Genomic DNA, 24,132 nt, shown 5'->3' with positions numbered 1-24,132 from the left:
GTAAGCCCTGATGAAGACCGTTTGAGGTTGAAACATGTCGGTATTTTTATAATGTTTTAGCCATATATAATAAAGGCTTTTTAATCCTACTTTCTCTTTGACTCCTTTGAGTGCCTGAGACCTGCTGTTTTTCAAGCAATGTATATAGTTGGGGTGTTGGAATAATCATGCAGTGGATCCAGAGATCTGTCTCCTCATTCCTGTGCACTCTACAGTAATATACTATAATATACTGTAATATAATATAATATAATGTAATATACTATAATATAATGTAATATACTATCATATACTGTAATATACTATAATATAATGTAATGTACTATAATATACTGTAATATACTATAATATAATGTAATATACTATAATATAATGTAATATACTATAATATAATGTAATATACTGTAATATAATGTAATATATTATAATATACTGTAATATACTATAATATAATGTAATATAATGTAATATACTATAATATACTGTAATATACTAGAATATACTGTAATATAATGTAATATACTATAATATACTGTAATATAATGTAATATACTATAATATACTGTAATATACTATAATATAATGTAATATATTATAATATAATGTAATATATTATAATATACTGTAATATACTATAATATAATGTAATATAATGTAATATACTATAATATACTGTAATATACTATAATATACTGTAATATACTAGGATATAATGGAATATATTATAATATAATGTAATATATTATAATATACTGTAATATACTATAATATAATGTAATATACTATAATAAACACTAATATATACTGTAATTTTCTATAGGTGACAGAGAAGAGGATGTGGCCTTCTGTCACTCTGACTTGGTTGCTGTGGGCCTGCCTGCTGGCTGCAGAGAGCTCAGAGTCTCGTAAGTTTGGATTTATTTTACAGGCTTAGCCTATGAACACTGATTATTTATTTATTTATTTATTTTACATAAAGGTTGTAAACTGTAGGGAAGCATATTGCATTCAACTGGGAAATACATCTGAGATTTTCAAGCTTTCTTTGCTGTTTTATTTATTTATTTATTTTACCAAGTTGTTACTGAAAGGACAAGCTACTTGTGCGGAAACAGACTGGTGGGAGTGGCACTGACTCAACTTCTTGTTGTAACTCAGTCTCAGTATAAACAAGAAGCAACACCGCCACCCAGTGACCAACATTCTGTACATACACATACTACAAGACATTCACATCACCTCCCCCCCATACTGTCACACTACCAACAACCAATTTTCAATACTGTACTCTACAGAAGTGCCATACTATGGAACACCTATATCAATATTGCCAAACATGCACCATCTCGTAACTAGAATCTCTCTGATGAGTCACACATACACTTCACACTGAACTGATCTTAACTGTCTGTCTACTCACTCATTTTGATTGCTCCTTTGTTTTTCTTTTTTGTTGCCTTTTCTTTTTTATTGTTGCTTTTATTTTCCTTATCTATTATTTTCTTCTTTCCTTTTGTCTTGTTTCTGTTATATTGATGCTTTGTACAGATTATTGTTAAAATTGGTTTTCTGAGGTAGAGACCCTATAAGCCCATCTAGGGTTTCCTGGGCCTGTACCACGAAGCAAGATTAGTGGCTTAGCGAACTAACTTCAGGTTTAACCCTGGGTTTGCCGTACCACGATGCTAGTTAACTTCTTACCGAGATAGATCACCATGGTAACTTACAGTATGCTGCATGGCTAACCTGCTCCTGGGCAGGTTAAGTTCAGAGGATAAGATCAAAACCCATGAAAGGTCCACCTTCTGACCAATCAGCTCTCTGCAAACAGTGATTCACCATTCATAGGATCCCCATTTGAAAAGTAGATTGCATTCAAATGAAAATCACACAAGAAAAACAAAAACAAATTAATGAATTAATGATGACTGAAGCCTTGCACTTGTACATAATTAAATGAAGCCTATACTTACCACTTTGGAATATGTTTTTATATTAATTTTTATTTGTTCCCAAGTAGTTTGACCACGCCGATTGCAGCTGAACGGCGTGTGGAGAAATATCACGAAATCACCGACATAAGAAGGTTGCCAAATGTCTCAAAAGCGCACCAAGGTGCCGAGTCCACAACGGCTCTGAGGCAGGCTGACATTATCATATATGCCAGAATAGCCCTAACCACCCTAACCCTACATAAGCAATTCAATGGGATAGCCTACACACAGATGCAATTCATATCTACGCTACTCGTGCATTTTGCAGATGGAAATGTGCTGCTGAAATCTTCATATTTTTTTCCAGCATTAGTCTTGTATGAAATATGCCACTCTGCTGATTATGTGACCACGAAATAGACTATTTCAATGAAAACTATGCCCGCACTGTGTCGATTCAGTTCAGCAGCTCTTTATTTTATTTTTATTAGCATAATGTTTTATTGGTATTATAGGAAGTATTCCATCAGTGTGACCAAACATCATGAGTGATCAAGATTTAATTGAACCTACATGTCTAAATCTATGGTCTAAATAGACCTACGGATTTTGGGAATTTAGACTGAGATTACACATCCTCTCACAAAAAAGACATGCAGGTTTTATTGAGTTTATATGCTGCTGTCTGGAGGCAGAAACGGCTGTTTAAAGAGATCAAATGACTGATGTGAATCAAAACGGTAACTTTAAAGACAGTTCTTTATTAACAGAAAAATAACTCAGATTTTTATTGAAGTGAAATTACACAATTGTACTAATTTTGCTGGGGACTTCCCTGTGACCCCTCATGAATTGAGTGAAGCTCTGCTAATGTGTCATTTTTATGGCTCATTTCCACCACATTTTACTGCCCTGCACAGCTCGTCACCACTCGGCTCTATTCGTTTCAGCCCGATGGACGTTTTGCTTCCACCGCGGATCATCTGCCCCCACCCACCCCCGCCCACAGCTGGTCGTCATAGCGACCGCATATCTGTCCTTCGCTTATAGCCGAAGTAGGCTATAACATAACGTTACAATTAAATCCATCCACAGAACTTTTAAACTGTTTATGAAATACTGGTGCCTCTAAATGACCTACAGTGTAAATGGGCAAATGTGACAATCGGCCAGGAGAATGGATATCACTTTGTAGTTAGTCAAACTCACAGGCATGCGCTGCGCGAGGGACGGGAGAGGCGCAACAGAGTGAAGCCTCTACCCCGCGGCCTCTCACCAGGCAAGACCGCGGCTTCACCAAACACCCGCTGCGGCCTAGCGGAGCGCTGCAGCCTGCACTCAGCTACAGAGCGGAGCAGCGGACTTTTCTCTCTCTCAGACAATTGAACACCCGCCACGATTTTATTTCACCGGAGGCGAAGGCAGCAACACAAAAGACTGATGGAAATATACATAACAGAAGAGAAGGTAATCCCACTAAACTGGTATGCAGCCGCCAGCATTGCATTGACAGTCAGTAGACAGAGTAAACACGATTCTGCCTGACCAATCAGTCGTCAACAATGTTTTCACGTCACCGTATGAACCCGGGTTCACAGAATAGAACCACGACGAAGCAGGTACGAAAAGTAGCACAACTCGACCCCAATACAACCCGGGCTGGGATAGTTTTTAGTGGTGGAATGAGACCATTTATCGAGTCGAGCGGAGCGGGATCGCGCTACTACCTGCGGTGGAAATGAGCCATTAGACACTTTTCTCCAAAGTGACTTACAACAGCACATTTTTTAACTCTGCAACACAATCTGTCAGATAAGACTTCTTTTAAAAGGAATATATTTACATTTGTTGAAAGTAGTTTTAAGAAGGAATAAGAAACATTAGTTGGAGGAAGAAGAAAGAGGATGTTATTCTTTGTTATAATGTGTGACTGTTACAGGTTTTGCATCTGAAATGTATTGAAGCTGGGTCCATGTGATTCTGTGCGCAGCACAGTCAGGCACTTCTCACACAGCTGAACTGACATCACACATGTTGTTAAAGGGACACTCAGAGACTCATTAGTCCACCAGTGACATGTGCCTCTACAGGCACACATCATCATTACTATGTTTATTATCTCAGAATTATGAGAAAATAAGTCATTAATAATAAGAATAAGAACTAGATTTGCATTTTCTGGAGAAAGTGTGTGAGATTGCTGGCAGTTTGATTGGCCGGGCAGAGGCAGGCAGGCTGGGGGTCAAGGGACCCTCAGGGGCCCCCAGGGACCATAGGGGCCTCAGGGTGAGTTGGTTGGGGGTGGGGTCAGTTTGGGGGCGAGGTCATGTGTGTGTGTGTGTTTGTGTGTGTGTGTGTGTGTGTGTGTGTGTGTGTGTGTGTGTGTGTGTGTGTGTGTGTGTGTGTGTGTGAGAACAAGCTGGCAAAAACGTCATTCAAACTTGTGTTGACTTTGATGCCCATTCACTTAACATGGCAAAAATGTTGCATTTGAACTGCGATTGCCAAAAATGTACGAAATATTTCAAAAAGTTGAATACAAGCAACTCGTTCCTCAACCAGCTGTACGTTTTAAAGTTGGAATGGAGTTTCTATGTGAAAAATATGTGGGAGGAGTTACGTTGCAACATGCAACTGCTCACAACAAAGTCTGTGCATTATCTTGAGTTTGGATAGGGTGAGCTGTTCCTTTAAAGTGCACAGTAGAGGACATACATACATACATACAACTCAATCAACATTCATACAAGATATTGCACTTGTTTAGGTGAGTAAAACCAGAGTAAAAAAATATAAAAACCAATATGAACTAGAACGACCGCACCGCGGATTTATGCCTCTGCCATTAGTTCATTCTTGAGTCCAAATCGCCATTTGAGGCAAATTGGAAGAAATTCCGTCAAGGCGCTCCTGAGATGTTGCGTTACAGAGCTTGGAAATTGGGTGTGTGAGGTCACATTGACCTTGACCTTTGACCTTTGACCACCAAAATGTAATCCGTTCATCCTAAATCGACGTTTGAAACAAATTGGAAGAAATTCCATCAAGCCGTTCTTGAGATATCGATGTTTGAGGCAAATTAGATGAAACTCCGTGAAGGCATTCCTGAGATATCGCGTTAAAAAGCTTGAAAATGGCGTTCGAGAGGTCACAGTGACCTTGGCCTTTGACCTTTAACCACCAAAATCTCAGCAGTTCATCCTTGATTCCAAGTCGATATTTGAGGCAAATTTGATGAAATTCCGTCAAGGCATTCTTGAGATAATCGCGTTAACAAGCTTGAAAATGGCGTTCGAGAGGTCACAGTGACCTTGACCTTTGACCTTTTACCACCAAAATCCAATCAGATCATCCTTGCGTCTGAGTCGATGTTTGAGGGAAATTTGGTGAAATTCCGTCAAGGCGTTCCTGAGATATCGCGTGAGAACATCGGACGGACGTACGGACGGACAACCCGGATCCATAATGCCTCGGGCCTGGCTATCACCGGCGGAGGCATAAAAATACAATAAATAATAGCTAGTATTACACTGTCAGAAGGGGGGTTAGTGCATGTTTGCATTCAGCATGGTTACTAACGGATGTGGGCTGGGCATGGACAGTGACGACATTTATTTTGCTCTGCAGAAGACAATTAAGAGACACTTTAGGTTGTCTTCTGGCCTCTCTTTCTGCACATCAGCTTCCCTCAACAGTGCAGACGGCAATGTGTGTTGTTATTTTACAGTAGAGTATTCACATTACTAATAGCTATACAGTAATTATACAGGCTAACAATATTTCTAGTACATGAAATATTTTACTCAGAGCTATTACATATGCAAGAAAAAAAAAATTATTCTAACTAAATTATTGCAACAGTTTCAACTGTTTAAAACATTATAGGCTACAACAAGTAAGAACAGCGACACACTGTAGACAAACTAAAATGGTGCGTTGGGGTGAAATGGCTAGTAACAGACAACACAAACTATGACATTTAACACATTGAGTGCCAGCCATGTTTTCATTCCTGTAGGTAAGTTGTGCCAGGGGTGTTTTTGACGATTCTGGCTCATTTTAGAACAGCCGAGGATTCTTTTCTGTTAAGAATTCATGAACACCAATCATCTAAAAATAACTAATAGAATGTGTGCTTTCTCTGTCTAAAAGAGTTAGTTTGCAGAGTTAGTAGTTATGTAGATATTAGCCGTTGAGTACAGCATGGTTTCAGCGTCTGGAAATTTATTCAGAGATAAATGGCTTTTTGTGAAACAGTCACTTTAACCATTCATTTTTGGCATCAGTAAGACCGTCAGACATTCTAAACAATAGTTTTGAACAGTAATTTCCTCCATAACAACAGGAAACACCCCTCTCATTCAAACTCCTCCCTCCGTGTGTCTTCTCCTCCTTCCTCCTGGCTCTAACAGCGGGCGTGTCAGAAGCGCGTTGCTGCTGCCTGCCTGCCTGTCTGCGTGCCTGCCTGCCTGCTTGCCTGCGTGCGGGGACGAGTCTGAAATGGATTACTGTAAAATCGCCTCGCCATTTCCTTGAATGGCTTGCTCCCGCGGTGTGTGTGTGTGTGTGTGTGTGTGTGTGTGTGTGTGTGTGTGTGTGTGTTCGCGCGTTGCTCCGCGGCTCTGGGGGGAGGGGATCTCTGTCCGTTCTGTGTGTGTGTCTCCGGGCTTCTGACTGTAAAATCGCCAAGCCATTTCCGCGGGAGGCGGCTGCTTTTGGTCCACGGGTCCCGTGGCTGTGGCTTCTCTCTGTCTCTGTCGCCACTTAGTGGTCGGTAAAATAGATTACACACATGCTCTTGCTCCAATAGTTATCTCGAAGATGTAAAAGGGGTTGATTGATGTCCCACCGTCAAAAAAACATGTAAGACGAGTTATTTCGGCTCTGGCACTCAAGCGTTGGATTATGTAAGACGAATTATTTCGGCTATGGCACTTAAGGTGTTAACAGGAAAATGCATACCTGCAGAAGACAGTAAGATACACTTTAGTTGTCTTCTGGCCTCTATCTGCACATCAGCTTCCTGAACATTCAAGATAACAGAGATTACACTCGTAAAATATCTACTTCGTAGGTCACATGACACAAGCCAGCCTTCCGTGATAGCAAATGGCGATTTTAAAGTGCATTGAAAACGTCTAAAACAACTTAAATTAATGGTCAAAGCGGTACAAAAACAGTTGGGTAACATGAAAATACTATCAGTTAACAATATGCACCAAAGACTACGAAGTAAATGACTTATTTTCAACCGAAAATAGTAATATACCACGGCAGCATTTTCACATCAAACTTACCCTCAACAGTGCAGACGGCAATGTGAGGGGGAAGGGGCGGGGGCTGCGGAAACTCAGGAGGTACAGAACGCGATGTGCAAAAGGCAATTTCCACAGCAAACTCTAGATTCAGTAGACAAAAATACCTCCTAAAGATAAAATTCACACAATACTTCACAGGACCATTAAATGATAAATAAAAGAGACATAAATAAATTAGAAATATTAAATAATAAAGTGCATTTTTAACTCTGTTACATCCACCCCCACTGAATTTTATCGACATGGAGCACCTACTACGCAGCACACACTACAAAACACTACAAATTGACAAACTACAAGGGGCCCCCCAAATGTATCCCATAAGGATGAGGTGGTATGAGAGCAGCGCTTATCTCTCAACCCAGCAACTGGCAAACAGGGTGCCTTGTACACCCCACATGACCCCGACACACACTGTAGTGTAGTGCGATGCAAGCCCACGACAAAGAAAACAAAAACAGTTGAACATTATAAAACAAAACTCTTATGCACATAAAGGCATCTACAGTAGGCTAACTGATCAGACTTCTAGTCAGCAAAAGCCTGGAACACAGATCTGCAAACAACCCTAACATCGAACTTGTCCTGCATAACTTCCTGTCTGGACATGGTTTGTATGAGCCTGTTCACAGGTCTGACTATGCGACCAAATCTTGACCTGACCTGTGTCCGTGCATTCAGGCCCGTAGCCAGGGTTTGAGAGATACCAAGGTCATTTTAGCGCGGCGTGGGGGGACCAGGGGGGGCTGTGGCCCCCCGGATAGAAAATGTTGTCCATTTTAAAGTAAAATGCTTCAATCTGGTGCACTTTGAGAGCAAAATGAAGAGGCTAGATCTATAAAGAACTACATACATCATGTTAGATTAATATCCTCTTTACTGTGCTGTTGCTTTAAAATGATACAAAAAATAAATGTCTCCCCATATGATATAATTTATATTCTGCATACAGGTCACATGGCAGAATACTGCTCAATTAAATACAATGGCCCATCTACACAAACATCACTTACAGGGGAGTTACTTACGTATTCACTTCAATAGAACTGTCCCCAAAGTCTAGCCCCAATCTAGCCTCAATGCAAAATCTGAATGTTGTGAGTTATCTCTCTTCTATAGCACACAGAGAGGAAGCAAATTGTTGCATTTCCGATCAACTGTCGCATTAAAACATCAATGACAGATTAATAGATCTGGGGACCAGGGCTATTAAAAAAAAAAAAAAAAAAAAAAAAAAAAATTGGTGTGGAAAATACCGAGGTCATGACCTCGGTGTCCTCAATGGTAGCTACGGGCCTGCGTGCATTAGAATGATCACAGTGTGTGGGCGAGGTCTGGTCAATAGTGTGCAGAGTGTCTGTATCGTCTGTCCGTGTCAAGGTGTCAGGAGGTGTCACGCGCTGAAACATCCACAGCAGTCACAGGGCCAGAATCACATGTCACAGACGGATCGGTCATGTCATCCCCAGGTGAGACTGAGGCGTCCCGGGGGTCAGAGGTCACGCTTGTCATGTCAGTAACATCCGCTTCTGATAGACTTGGGTCAGTCAACTGTGTTATCCACTCTATGGTTCTCCTCTCAGAATCCACAGGCTCTGGATCAGTCACGGGTGAGTTACTGCCACTTTCAGCACCAAGACTTCCACTAGCTCCACATAGTGTCTCGCCCTCTCTCTCAAGCAAGGTCTCTTCCGCTTCTCCCACATCATCATCTCCTGGAGTTGAAGACTCTGTAGCTGGCACAGATGAAGCAAGGTCAGACCCCTCACATGCGTCCCCGACAGGGAGGAAGTTCACCAGCATCAGCAGGTTCCTGTGGATCACCTTCTCCTGTCCACTGCTGGCATCACAGATCCTGTATGTGTGCGTCTCTGCATTCATGTCTACCACAGTGTAGATGGTCGATTCCCACTGGTCGGCCAGCTTCTTCTTACCCCTCTCTCTCCTGTTGGCCAAGAGCACTCGGTCACCGATCTCAATCATGGATCCCTTCACTCTCCTGTTGTACAGCTGAGCATGTCTATTCTGCTCCTTTGCAGCATGATCCTGAGCAATCACCATCGCTTCTTTCAGATCATCGGCGAGACAAGTCACGTACTTATCATAGCTCGTCACAGCAGAGTCATGAAGGACCGTACGAAAGAGGACATCAACCGGGAGGCGGGGGACCCGGCCAAACATGAGGTAAAAGGGGGGATAGCCTGTCGTCTCATGAGCTGTGCAAGTATACATGAACGTCAGTGTCTGCAAGCGGCGTGGCCAGTCAGCTTTCTCCCCAGGGGACAAGGCGCGAATCATCCCACCCAAGGTGCGATTGAATCTTTCGACACTTCCATTCCCCATTGGATGGTATGGGGTTGTGTGTGATTTCTTGACACCTGAGACTCTGAGGAGCTCACTGATCAGGCGACTCTCAAAGTTTGCGCCCTGGTCACTGTGGATCCTTTCTGGGAACCCGAAGACACAGAAATACCGGTCCCACAGAACCCTCGCCACCTGCTTAGCTGTCTGGTCCTTACACGGAAACGCCTGAGCCATCCGCGTGAAGTGGTCTGTTATTACCAGGACATCGATAGACTTGTTCTTGGAGTCTTCGGCCGATCAGAAATCGATACAGACGAGCTCCAGCGGCCTGGTTGACATTATACTTTCCAGGCAAGCCCTTCCCTCAGGCTCGACTGTCTTGCTCAGTATGCATCGCTGACAATGACGAACATAGTCTCTGACGTCTCTGTCGAGGTTCGGCCAGAAAAACCTCTGCCTCGTCAAGCTGAGGCTCCTGGACTGGGCTTGATGTCCGGCCCCGTCGTGAACTCCATGCAGGACCTCAGGCTTAAGTGAGTCAGGGACAACATATTGGAAACGCTTTGCCTTGGTCTTAGGGTCCCTTGAAATCCTGTATAGCACACTGTTGCTCACAGTGAGCCTCTCCCAGTGCTTCAAGTATCTTGTGACAGAGACAGACTCCTTAAACCTCTCCCTCCTAGAAGGTCTCCGATGCCTCTCAACATAGGACAGAACACGAGAGAGAGTCCTATCCTCCATCTGCTTATCACGGAGCTCCTCTTCAGTGTAAGCACTAAGCAGGCAAGGAGTCCTGTACAGGTGGAATCAACTGAGGCAGGTACTGCAACGCTTCAACAGCACGGGCCCTTGGACCAGCATCCCACTCAACATGTGACTGCAGAACAGCAGACACATCCTCCATAGCAACAGATTGAGCGTGCATGTGTAGTGGACTGCAGGTGGACTGGGCAGCGTCACTGACTGGGGAAGGTTTCTTGTGACCACTAGATGACCTGAAGGCATTTTGCACAGAGTTATTCGACATATCTTTGACTTCAGTGAGGAGGCCTGCATAGGGCTCAGCAAGCAGCCTGTGACCAACACTGTCCTTGACAAACGGCACACGGCTCAGAGCATCAGCTACAATATTCTGCCGACCAGGGACATATTTGATGTCAAAGCTGTAACTCGCCAGCTTGCTCACCCAGCGTTGCTCACAACAGTCCAGCTTCGGCTTTGTCAGGATGTGAGTCAACGGGTTATTGTCAGTCCAAACTGTGAATTTGTGGCCTTTCAGCCAGTGACTGAATTTGTCGCAGACTGACCATTTTAAAGCCAAAAACTCCAACCGGTGAGCTGGGTAGTTCTTTTGAGACTGAGATAGCGACTTGCTGGCGAAAGTGATAGGCCTGGCACGTGCTTCACCCTCTTGCATTTGGGATAGAACAGCATCTATGCCATCCAGAGATGCATCAGTTGACAGCATGAAGGGGCGGGCAAAGTCGGGATGAGCTAGGACGACACTGTGAAGTAGTGAAGCCTTCAGGTTTTCAAACGCCCGTTCCTCCTCTGGCGTCCAGTCAGATGCACGCAACTTCCTGCTTGATGGCTTGTTTTTATGTTGTTTGCCCTTCCTCTTCTCACCCTTCAACAGACTAAAGAGCGGCTTGGCAGTGGCAGAGTATCGGGGCACAAAGTGTTGGTAGTAATTTATCATCCCCAAGAATGACCTTATTCGCTTCTGGGATGGTGTCACGCCATCAGCCTCCATGAGGTCAGTGCTCGCCATATTTGTGATGGCCTCAACCTTACTGGGGTCCGTCGAAACACCACATGCATCTATTATGTGGCCGAGAAACCGTACAGACTTTCTTAGGAAGAAGCACTTTTTGGGCGCCAACTTTAGGTTATGGCCACGCAGCCTGTCAAACGCCATCTTCAGGCGCAGCAGTGCAGTCTCCTCATCAGGCGCAAACACCAGCAAATCATTTAAGTAGCATAGCAGACTCAGATAATTCTGATCCACGAAGATGCTGGTCATCATGCGCATAAAGCTCCCAGGGCTGTTGCAAAGGCCCTGTGGCAGACGGTTGTATTCAAACAGGCCCATGGGAGTGGTGAAGGCGGAGTACTTCCTGTCGTCTTCGTGGAGAGGCATATTATAAAATCCGGAGGTCAAATCCATCGTGCTGAAGAGACAGTTCCCCCCCAGAGCAGCCAAACAGTCCGCTTGGTGGGGAAGAGGATGAGCGTCCTTCAGGGTCCTCTTATTCAACCACCGGAAGTCTGTACAGATGCGGAGATCTCCGTTTTTCTTCCACACAAGCACCAAAGGTGATGCATATTCACTGGTCGACTTTCGGATGATCTCCTTTTCCTCCATCTCACTCAGTACCTGGCACAGCTTTTGATATTGGCCAGGGGGCACTCGCCTGAATGCCTGGGAGCCTGAACGGTCTGTTGTCTGACAGGTGTATGCGGTGTACAAAGCCCTTCGCCTCCCCGCAGTCAATATGGTGACATCAGAAGACATCCTCATACTGCAAAACAAGGTCAGCCATCTTCCTCTTAGAGCCCTCTGACACCTCGCATGACTCGATGTCAACCGCACTGAGTCCAACTGACCTGAGCTGATCTTCGAGGGAGCTGGGTGGCACAGCTGATTGGGCGCAGCTGATCAGGGGAATCTCTGAGTGCTCAGCAACATCCACGTCTTCAAGCGCTACACAGGAGTAGACATCAGCCAGCTTTGCATTGCGCCTCAACAGCACTGGCCTGTCAGATGTGTTGATGAGCTTTAGCGGGACCCACCTGTCTCCCCACAGTGGAGTCACTAGCTTTGCGACCATAACACCTCTGGGAACTGAGCGGGATGACGTGCGCTCTGTCATGATGGTGCTGCCTGGGGAAACAGCAGAGTTTTTTGGCAGTTTTCCCCAGATGAGATATTCACGACCAGGCTCGAGACAGATGGCTGAGTTACACCTCACTGTGCCGACCTTATCAGGGACATCTTCACCTCTCCAGGGGTTCAGACCAGAGAGCATAGACAGGAAATGTTCAGTTTCTGGGTCTTTGGTTGGGCAGGGGCCAGACACTGTCTCCCAGTAGGAGTCACACAGCTTAGACTGATGCAAGATGTGTTTTATAACATTGGTCCCAAGTATCAGTTCATCATGCTGTCCCGGAACAACAAGCATGGGAACCAACATTTTACAGCCATACACCTCCATCTCTATGTCAAAAGCACACTTGGGTTTAACTCGAAGTCCGCCACATCCAACAAGCACTACATTCACATCTGCTTGTCTCTGGTCAGTTATCACTCCGGCCTCTTTCAGCTTCATCTCAGCTGTCTCACTGATGCTGCAGGCCATTGATCCACTGTCCAACATGCCGCCCATTTTCACTGACCCACCCATTGCCACAGGTCTGTAGAAAAGACTGTCACTACAGCCAATTCTGTGAATATTCTGATAAACAACTTCAGAGTCAAACATGAGTCTTTCACAGACGTGTAAACTGTCTCAGCATCAGACATGTCATCAGCTTGGGAGTTTGTGGTGTGACCTGTACTGCCTCCCTCTGAATACAGGCCAGCTAGTTTCCCTCAGACTGGGACTGGGGGGAGTTATTGGCAGGGCAGCTCAGTCTGGTGTGGCCAGGAGCGAGGCAGGCGAAACACAGTCGGTCAGACATGCAGTGTGAAACGGTGGTGTGGCGTGTGTCATTACAGACTTTGCAAAATGTCTCTCTGGGACGTTGTTCATGAGAGGCACGGTGGAACCTCCCACCTCGAGCTGGATGAGGAGTATTGCGCTGCTGCATTTTCTCCATCATCTCCTGAAACATGTCTACCATGCGAGTGAGAAGCCTCTCCTCTGACTGTTGGAGATTTTGTGCCACCGTTGGTACAGGGGCATGGCAGGACTCAGCTTGAACTGAGAGAGACACTGGAGAGGGGCAAGGAGGATGACACACATGCCGCTGTTCTTGGAGAGAGGAAGGTGGAGGACTCGGAGTGTGACACTGCTCCGAAACCGTCATGCTTGCTGGTGGTGGATTGGGCTGCTCAGGGGTGACGGCGGTGATGTGGCTTTTTAGCTGTGCAACACCAGATGCTCTTCCACCAGCCCGCAGCTCTCTCTGATACTCATCAATCCTCTGCTGAACATCACGTGAGGTCCACTCATGAATTGGCTTGCACTTTAGGGTGTAGGATAGCTCTTGATCTGGGCAGTGCTTGACAAACATGAGAGCCACCTCGTCATTCATGTTCTCTGTCCGCTTCCCTTGTTTGCGCAGGCCCTCAAGCGCCAGGTCCGCTGCGTTGTTCAGTCTCAACCACTAGTCGACTGGATTTTCTCTGGGCTTGGGCAGCATAGCATAGAAGTCAGCAAGAGGGAGACATGAGGGGGCATCACTGAAGTAGTGGAGAAGAACATTGTATATCAGTACAGGTTTCTGCTTAACGTCAAGTGCAGGATCACTACGCACAGCAACTTTCACAACATCTCTGGCCTTGCCCATTAGATGACTCATAATTTCCTCTGCTTGGTCATACACAGGGATCCCTTACTTCCTGAGATGAGTCATGTCAATCCAGTCCTGGACTGGGTATTTGTCTGTGCTGTCACCTCTAAACGTCTGGAGTCCTTTGTCAGACTTAACATGGACTGTCACATGTGGGAGGTCATGTCTGTTATCACAATGTCCGTTCTTGGTGACACAAGTAGTGTGGTGGTCACTGGGAGCAGTGTGGTGGTCACTAGAAATAGTGTGGAGGTCACTAGAAGCAGCCTGGTGGCTACTATTCATGTTTACATCACCAGCTGACATCAACTTTGCTACAATGGATTCACCAATTTGAGCACCTAATTGCCCTACCATGTCTGTGAGGTGGTGAATGGCTTCAGCATCGCTACTTGGAGTGGAAGTGTGTGGACCCTCCCTCATGAACCCACCAACTGGAGTACAACTTGGGCTCTGACCTAACCCCGTATCAGTACAACTATTAGACATGGACCTCGAGTGTCACATCCCCACTGCCAGCAATATCACTGCGGCACCACCAACCCCTCCCTTTCGGCAAATTAGGACTAGCAAACCTATCCATTGTTTTATCACTTGCTTCCAATTCTTAAACGTACTTGCGTTGTGTTTTTTTTTTTTTTTTTTTTTAAACAAACTCGCTTAGAAAAGCAAACAAAAATATACATATATACTGTATAGAAATATGTCAACTCAAAGAGGATAAACCCTTTCCAAGAACTATGCCCTAATCCCACAGTCCGTCATAAACCCGACCATGAAACACGTAGATGAGGACGGCAGCGCAGCACCCACGGCGACGAGCATCAAGCTGATCTGACGATCCAAAGGGTCACGGCACCAGTGTAACGGATGTGGGCTGGGCATGGACAGTGACGACTCAGGGTTCTCTTTTGTGGCATTTATTTTGCTCTGCAGAAGACAATTAAGAGACACTTTAGGTTGTCTTCTGGCCTCTCTTTCTGCACATCAGCTTCCCTCAACACTGCAGACAGCAATGTGTGTTGTTATTTTACAGTAGAGTATTCACATTACTAATAGCTATACAGTAATTATACAGGCTAACAATATTTCTAGTACATGAAATATTTTACTCAGAGCTATTACATATGCAAGAAACATTTTTTTCTTCTAACTAAATTATTGCAACAGTTTCAACTGTTTAAAACTAAATTGCAACCATGGGGAACATTATACAACAAGTAAGAACAGCGACACACTGTGGACAAACTAAAATGGTGCGTTGGGGTGAAATGGCTAGTAACAGACAACACAAACTATGACATTTAACAGGAAAATGCATACCTGCAGAAGACAGTAAGATACACTTTAGTTGTCTTCTGGCCTCTCTATCTGCACATCAGCTTCCTGAACATTCAAGATAACAGAGATTACACTCGTAAAATATCTACTTCGTAGGTCACATGACACAAGCCAGCCTTCCGTAATAGCAAATGGCGATTTTAAAGTGCATTGAAAACGTCTAAAACAACTTAAATTAATGGTCAAAGCGGTACAAGAACAGTTGGGTAACATGAAAATACTATCAGTTAACAATATGCACAAAGACTACGAAGTAAATGGCTTATTTTCAACCGAAAATAGTAATATACCACGGCAGCATTTTCACATCAAACTTACCCTCAACAGTGCAGACGGCAATGTGAGGGGGAAGGGGCGGGGGCTACGGAAACTCAGGAGGTACAGAACGCGATGTGCAAAAGGCAATTTCCACAGCAAACTCTAGATTCAGTAGACAAAAATAACTCCTAAAGATAAAATTCACACAATACTTCACAGGACCATTAAATGATAAATAAAAGAGACATAAATAAATTAGAAATAATAAATAATAAAGTGCATTTTTAACTCTGTTACATCTGGTTACTGCTTTAGGGAAGAAACCGTTTCATGAGTCTGTTTGTTCTGGCTCTGATGCACCTATAGCGCCTCGCTGAGGGCAGCAAGTCAAACAGCTGATGAGAATTGTCCTTTACAATGTTTCTCACCCTGTTTAGGCAACAAGAGTTGTAGATGTCGATGTTATACCTGTGATTGCTATTATTATTATTATTATTATTAATATTATTATTATTATTAGTTATTATTAATGTGTGATTTCTACAGCAATCACACATTAATAAAAAAAAAATTGGCTGAGGGAAAGACAAAAAAACATAGTTTTAACCCTGAATGAGACTTTCAGTGTTTCAGTATCAAGAATCACTAAAAGACAACTGATGGAACTGTTTCTCCCTTCATGTCACAACAGCCTGATGCAGAAAATATCAGAATACAGTCAAAATGTCACAACATGCCTTTAAATCTAAACCAGGTTAGATGTTTAGCTGAAGCATTGCTGCTCAAACCCTCCTGACACTGCCAACGCTCACGCTCACATTTAAAATGTCACAGCTTCCATTCTTTTTGTCTTTGCAGAAAAACCACTATATGGGAAACTAGGGGGCAGTGTTGTCCTCAGGCCAGACCTGTCCTCTGTGACTGATCCCATCACCAGCATAGAGTGGAAACATGGATCTGACCAGGCAATGTTTTGGATTGGAGAGGAGATCTTTTCCTACCGTCAATTCAAAGGTAAGCTGAGACACAGTTAAGCTTAGATTTAACAGGGAGAGCGGGGGACAAGTTGTTCTCTCAGATGTACTCTGTGCTGAATTGTGCCATGGTTTTTATAGATTGATTTGAGAAAGAAAGTTGAACAAAGCTCACTGACAACTTGTTGCATTCAGTGTGGGGAGGAGAGAGAGCACTGTAACCTGACCTCCAGATGCTTTGTTACACAGAATCCTCTGGGAACAAAAAAAAATAGTGAATTCGTTTTTTTTTTTGAGTGAGACTTCAGGCAAAACAAAAAAAAGTTATTTTTTAAGGTAGATTTAGAGGAATATCTCAATTTAAATTAACATGAGGATTAGACTGTTGTGATGTAATTAACCATCTTAACCATCAATATTAGCTCCTTTTCTCACTCACCCCCAGGCTACTCTAGCTAGGCTGTTGTGAATGGCCTCGCCTGTTCACAAGGAAGCCGAAATTAAACTTGTGGGTTCCGCGTAGGTTGAGCTTAGGTTCAGCGTTGCTTTGGCGTATGGTGTGAACGGGCGCTTAGTTCACAGTATGAATTAGCTCACACATGCAAATATGTGAGAATTTTTCCATAAGTCCTACACTACACTAAAACAAAAAATAACTAATCCTACTATTAGTCATGGTTGTTAAACCCACTGCATCACATTGTTCACCAGCAGCCTGTCTAATGTTACTCCTGATCAGACACCATTTATGAACACATTTTATTCTAGAAAAATAATGCATTTCGTATGATCAAAATGAGGTGGTTACGTATACAGTACCGTTTGACCTCCCGGTTCAGTTGAAAGAGGATCATGGCATTATTCAGCTGACACAGTGATATTTCTTTCCAAACTTTTCGCCAAACTTTCTTTGTTTTGTTTGTTTTGTTGTTCTTCTTCCTGGGATAGTGACATCATGACCCCCCCCCTACTCTGCCTCTGATTGGTTGGTTGCCTTTCGTTGGGTTGGTTAGATTTAGGCATGAGGACTGATGATTGGTGAAGGTTAGGGAAAGAATACCTGGGTAAGCCAATCAGAGGCAACTCTGTTGAGAAGCTAACCCTAACCCTGTTAAGAATTCTGTTGAGGGCTTTCTTCAAAGAGCTGGACTCAATAATTCTGTCCTATATTTGGAATTATAAGAACCTCGAACCTCTTTTTTGCCCTCGTGGTCAGATAGAGTGAGAAGGGGCTGGTCTCCATCAGATACCTGTATATTGATGGACTTTCAGGGGTATACATATACAAGGAAACAAAGACAGGAGACATTAGAGACATTGGCTAAAGGAGACATTAGACTTTCAGGAATGTACATATACAAGAAACAAACACATGGAGCAAAAAGGGGGAAAAAGGGTTTAAAAGTGGTCACAGTTTTGGTTGGTTCTGAGCCATGTATTTAACAGTCCCTTAAAGGTGTGGACGCTGCTACACTCTCTGACTGACAGTGGTAAGCTGTTCCACAGTTTGCTACCTCTGTAGGACAAAACATTTTGTCGACAAAGGACTGTCTCAGAGGTAGTTCAGAGTCGCCTCTCGCTGAGCTTCGCATAGCTCTCCGCTTGATAAAATAATGGAGGTGGCGCTAGTCAATTGTCAAAGCTGAGGAGCTTGTACTTTAGAAGGATATTGCAATGATGGTAAGAGGTAGGTTTCTTATCTAAAATGTTCAGAGCCTTTTTATATAGAGACTTGATGGGCTTCAAAGTGGTTACTCCTGTGAAGGACCGGCAGTAATCTATATGTGCAAATATCATTGAGTGGAGAAAAGTTAAGGCCACACTGTCAGTTAGAAATGCTCTAATCTGCCTGAAGTTGCAGAGATTGAATTTGAGTGTTCGATACCTTTTTAATATGACTTATCCAAAGTGAGCCCTAGGTATTGAACTCACTTACAGTTTCTAATTCCACCCCTCCTACAAGAATCTTGAGATGTGGGTTTGAGATGTTTTTTTAGAAGACCACGCCTATACTGTTTTCTTGGTGTTTAGTGCAAGATAAGATTTTTCAAACCAAACCTGAATTTGTGTCATGGCTGCAGAGAGAGTGTTTGAGGCATCCTCTATGGTTTTGGATGGAGTAAGAATTACTGCATATGGAGAAACTCAGGTTCCAGAGGACCAATTCATTGAAGACATTTTTAGTTACCTGGGACCCGTTCCTGACCTATTTTGACGAGGTTAAAAACGACAAGTAACTCACAAGTGGGGAAAAAAGAACTCTGTTGAGAAGCTAACCCTAACCATGTTAAAACTCTATTGAGAAACTAACCCTAACCATGTTAAAACTCTGTTGAGAAGCTAACCCTAACCATGTTAAAACTCTATTGAGAAACTAACCCTAACCATGTTAAAACTCTGTTGAGAAGCTAACCCTAACCATGTTAACACTCTGTTGAGAAGCTAACCCTAACCATGTTAAAACTCTGTTGAGAAGCTAACCCTAACCATGTTAAAACTCTATTGAGAAGCTAACCCTAACCATGTTAAGAACTCTGTTGAGAAGCTAACCCTAACCATGTTAAAACTCTGTTGAGAAGCTAACCCTAACCATGTTAAAACTCTATTGAGAAGCTAACCCTAACCATGTTAAGAACTCTGTTTAGAAGCTAACCCTAACCATGTTAAAACTATGTTGAGAAGCTAACCCTAACTATGTTAAAACTCTATTGAGAAGCTAACCCTAACCATGTTAAAACTCTGTTGAGAAGCTAACCCTAACCATGTTAAAACTCTATTGAGAAACTAACCCTAACCATGTTAAAACTCTGTTGAGAAGCTAACCCTAACCCCAACTCTGTTGAGAAGCTAACCCTAACCATGTTACAACTCTATTGAGAAGCTAACCCTAACCATGTTAAAACTCTGTTGAGAAGCTAACCCTAACCATGTTAAGAACTCTGTTGAGAAGCTAACCCTAACCATGTTAAGAACTCTGTTGAGAAGCTAACCCTAACCATGTTAAGAACTCTGTTAAGAAGCTAACCCTAACCATGTTAAGAACGCTGCTGAGGAGCTAACCCTGACCATGTTAAGAACGCTGCTGAGGAGCTAACCCTAACCATGTTAAGAACTCTGTTGAGAAGCGAACCTTAACCATGTTAAGAGCTATGTTGAGGAGATAACCTTAACCATGTTCTAACCCTACCCATGTTCTAATTACTTAACCATGTTAAGAACTCTGTTGAGAAGCTAACCTAGCAATGTTGGTGCATATTTGAAGATCGTGGTGACCTGGGCATTTCAAATGGAGAGCTGATGATCAGAGGATTGACCAGAGAAGACAATGGAATCTACACAGCACAGATCAACACCATAGGCAGCAGCGAGACTCAACTCAAAGTCATCTGTAAGTTACTATGTTGTGGCAGTTAGGACAATTTCAAGTGGGTGATGTGGACCTGTGTGTTCTTTTCCCTGAATTCACCACTTGGTGGCAACCTCCGTCTTTGAAAAATATAGCCAATGCAGAAGTGCAAATGACTGGTTCCCCAAATGCCCACATGAGGCTGGCTCCAAAAGAGAGTAAAACCCCATAGAGCCCATATTAAAAGGCCCAAATTTACAACAGAAATAAACATGTTTACAGCCTGGTATAACTCACCTGTTCATAGTCTATGGCTCCAAAGTGAAGTCTGATTGTAGAAGTCAATGGTAACATGACCCTACTTCTCACTTGATTTATGGGATAAGTACACTTTCCTAATGAGTTTATGTTCTCTATCGCCAGTTACAAGTCTTCTTCAATACAGCATGATGTTCATTTAGTCAATTATGTATTTCCATTTAGAGTCAAATAGACAATACAGCAGATATGATTGCCCGGTCATGATTGACAGGGCACCTGTCCAGTGATCATGCAGCTCACTGATCACGAACCAATAGCAGTGGATCTGTCAAGGTGATGGTCATCATAATGCCAAACTCAAGGCTTCAATACAGGAGACCACAAATCAATGGGTGACATCACAGTAGCTACGTCCATATTTGTATACAGTCTATGATTGTGCCCCCCCAAAAAAAACTTATTTTCAGCTTTAAAGTTATACTCTGCAACTCTTTCATTAAAAAAATAAACAAATAAAATGTTTATTTTGATGATTACACCATCACCACCACCATGTTTTTTCCACACAAAAACATACATTTTCGCTCCATGTAAACGCACCCTCACACACAATTCCAATAAGTGATGATTGATAGGGGAGACTTTTGTATGATGATGAAAGAGTTGCATAGTAGGCTATACATCAAATTATGATATTTAACTCACCCAGATTTCTTTTTTTTCGAAATCGATGCATAATGCTGTAACGCCCCGAGCAGTGGCCTGGAACAGAGGGAATAGGGGAATGTCTAATGTGTGTATTTATGTCCTGTAAATAGCTTATTTTCTGACACGCAGCAGCTATATCCTTAGAGACAATGTGCCTCTGCCAGCCTCCAGTGCTCTGTTTTCCATCTGGGGACTGTGAAACAAAGTCCCCGGATGTGTCTCACATCAGTGGACCAAGCCGCCATGACAGTCCATGGCATGGTAAACACCGCTGATATTTATCTGATTTCGAGAATATGGACTGTGCATTTGAATTTGATGGCCGCCTGTATTTATTTGAGCTGGAATAACATCATATGGATTACAAACTGAGGAGCGTGGGGAACGGGAGCTTCTCTTGATGAACAGCAGACAGAGACAGGGTGAACACGCTGCACAAAGGTAAATACCGCATTCATTTTCTCATGTCAGATATGAGCGGCTGCGTGTGAGAAAATAAGCTATTTACAGGATGTAAATGTAGGCATTACATACACCAGTATTTCCTCTGTTCCAGGCCGCTGCCGCTGTTATAGCTTTGTCGTGCATCAATAAAAAATTCAGGTTAATTGTTAATTCAGGTTAATTCTCCTTTAAATACATATTACATGATAAAAGTGGGTGAGTGTCTCTGTCACTTTTAGCTGTCTGCATTGAGACAGAAAAATCAAGAAAAACAGAAACAACTAGAGGGCGCTCAGTAGAGTGCATACCTCCGTCATGACGTGGTGTTATGTGAGTCCGTGTGGGAGTTAGGCACCTTTTTGTGACACGCCTATTGTCACGCCCACTTTTGGATAGTGCATGTGGAAAGTTAATCAGTTCCAAGTTGGCCCATGACCTGCTTTTCTGCCAAGTTTTGTGCAGATCCGTTTATAACTTTTTGAGATATCCTGCTGGCTGGATACCTGGCAGGTGATTGGATGAACCATCTGTCTATCATGTCTACCATGGGCTTGCTCTCTCTGGCGTCACACCAAAGCCCACCCATAGCTGCCTCAGCACTCTGATTGGTGTGAACCACAGGTGGTTCAGATTCAAACCAATAGATTGGAGCGTGACAAGATGGATTTGTCATGTGATCATGATCTCATGATCTCGCATGAATCCAGCTGCCTCACAAGGTTATGAAAACATAACCTCTCATCAACTCCAGGTAAAAATGTCCATGTGATTGATCCTGACTGTAACAGCCTTCTTCTCCTCCTCTCTCCTCCAACAACAGCTGCTGTCTCTAAACCCTCCATCTCTAAATGGTGTGCAGATGATTTGTCCTGTATTCTGGGCTGTGACGCAAACATCACAGACGCTGAACCAGTCAGCTACACCTGGTTGAAGGACAACATGAAGAAGACTGACTTACCCAAAGAGCAAAAGATTACGATTACAAAGGTACGACGAAGCTAGTAGGATTTGTTTTAGGATGCTTCCAATTTGGGCGTTGGCCTAAGAAGACTGTCATTAATCAGATTATGGGTTTAAGCTGCTGAAGTGTCCTTGAGCAAGAGACTGAATCCCTTCCAGCTCCAGTCTTCTCTGTAGCTGAGCTTCAGGTCTCCTTTTAATCAAAGGTTAAAGGCTAAGTTCACCCAAAAATAAAAATTCAGTCATTATCTACTCACCCCCATGCCACTGGAAGGACAGGTGAAGTGTTAGTATTAGTTTTAGAGTTTTACAGCAAAACACCGTTGCAGAATTCTGAAGTGGATAGTGACCAATTTTCGAACATAAAAAAGGCTCCATAGTGCTTGTCTGGTGTAATCCAAGTCTCCAGAAGCCCTGAGATGCCAATTTGAAAAGACATTTACAAGCTGTTTTTTTAGCTGAAATCTGCACTGTAGCAGGCTACAGTAGCAGCCCCAGATGATGGAGCACCTGGCTACAGTGCAGATTTCAGCTAAGAACAGTGTGTAAATCATGTCTTTCCAAGTCAACTTGGCATCTCAGGGCTTCTGGAGACTTGGATGGAAACCAAGCGCGCGTGGTCAAGAGGGTTTTTAGTCAGTCACTCAGTCAGTCAGTCAGTCAGTCTGTCAGTCAGTCATGTCACAGAAAGGACGTTTATTTCGGGGCCGCTTGGTGAGATCCCCTCTCGTTTCCCGACGGGGTGGTGTTTCAATCGTGGTGCTTTAACGTTCACCCCCGCCCACTTGCGGCGCTCCCTGGACTACAACGACCGCACACACACACACACACACACACACACACACACACACACATACACACACACACACACACACACACACACACACACACACACACACGCACACACACACACACACACAAACAGCAACACGGCAGCCTCCACAGTTCGTTTGGCACGCATGTGAATGGCAGATTAATTGCACGTTTCACCATCAGTGATACACTTAACTGCCGCTGTCCCTTTTGACAGTAACAGTTAATGTTACCTACATCGATGCAGAGTAGCAGTGATCCTAGTCTCTGCAAGCGAGATTACAGTGAGTGGGGCGGCTTTAGCTCAGGAGGTAGAGCGGGTCGGCCAATGACGCAAGGGTTGGCGGTTCGATCCCCGCTCCCTCCCAGCTGCTGTCGCTGTGTCCTTGGGCAAGACACTTAACCCTCCTTGCTCCCGATGGTGTGTAGGCACCCTGCGTGGCAGCCTGCCGCCATCGGTGTATGAATGGGTGAATGTAGACTATCTACTCATTGTAAAGCGCTATATAAATGCAGACCATTTACCATTTACCATTTACAGTGATCCATGCATCAGATTTGCAGTGAATAAGTGCGTTACTTTACAATGAGGGCAAAAGAGCGAGCGGCTGACTCCAGAAAGTGACTGTGACATCAGTCATTGTCAGTGGGCACACTGGGCTTTGTCAGCATTGAAATAGATCACAAGATTGTGATCGTTATGCAGCTTTTACGGCATGATACTGCCAGTCACACGTCTGTCTTCCCTTTGAAAAACACAGCTGTGCTTCACAGTGAGTTACGTCTGCCTTCCCTTTGAAAAACACAGCTGTGCTTCACAGTGAGTTATGTCTGCCTTCCCTTTGAAAAACACAGCTGTGCTCCACAGTGAGTTACGTCTGTCTTCCCTTTGAAAAACACAGCTGTGCTCCACAGTGAGTTATGTCTGTCTTCCCTTTGAAAAACACAGCTCTGCT

At 43.6% G+C, this 24,132-nt stretch overlaps 1 protein-coding gene across 1 annotated transcript in view; it reads left to right on the top strand.

The window, feature by feature from the left end:
• The first annotated feature begins 830 nt into the window (after positions 1-830).
• The window catches only part of LOC310784097 (NLR family CARD domain-containing protein 3-like), a 153,217-nt gene continuing 129,915 nt past the window's right edge, over positions 831-24,132 (top strand). The window contains exons 1-4 of the mRNA XM_083645073.1: positions 831-905; positions 16,529-16,684; positions 19,907-20,032; positions 22,224-22,390. Coding sequence (XP_083501199.1) covers positions 836-905; positions 16,529-16,684; positions 19,907-20,032; positions 22,224-22,390 — 519 coding nt within the window. The 5' untranslated portion in view covers positions 831-835. The remainder of the gene's footprint in view (positions 906-16,528; positions 16,685-19,906; positions 20,033-22,223; positions 22,391-24,132) is intronic.

The sequence above is a fragment of the Poromitra crassiceps genome (genome assembly GCF_964638095.1).
Source record: "Poromitra crassiceps genome assembly, chromosome: 10".
Taxonomy (NCBI): Eukaryota; Metazoa; Chordata; class Actinopteri; order Beryciformes; family Melamphaidae; genus Poromitra; species Poromitra crassiceps.
Note: the sequence above shows the minus strand (reverse complement) of the source record. Positions and strands in the feature narration are given on the sequence as shown.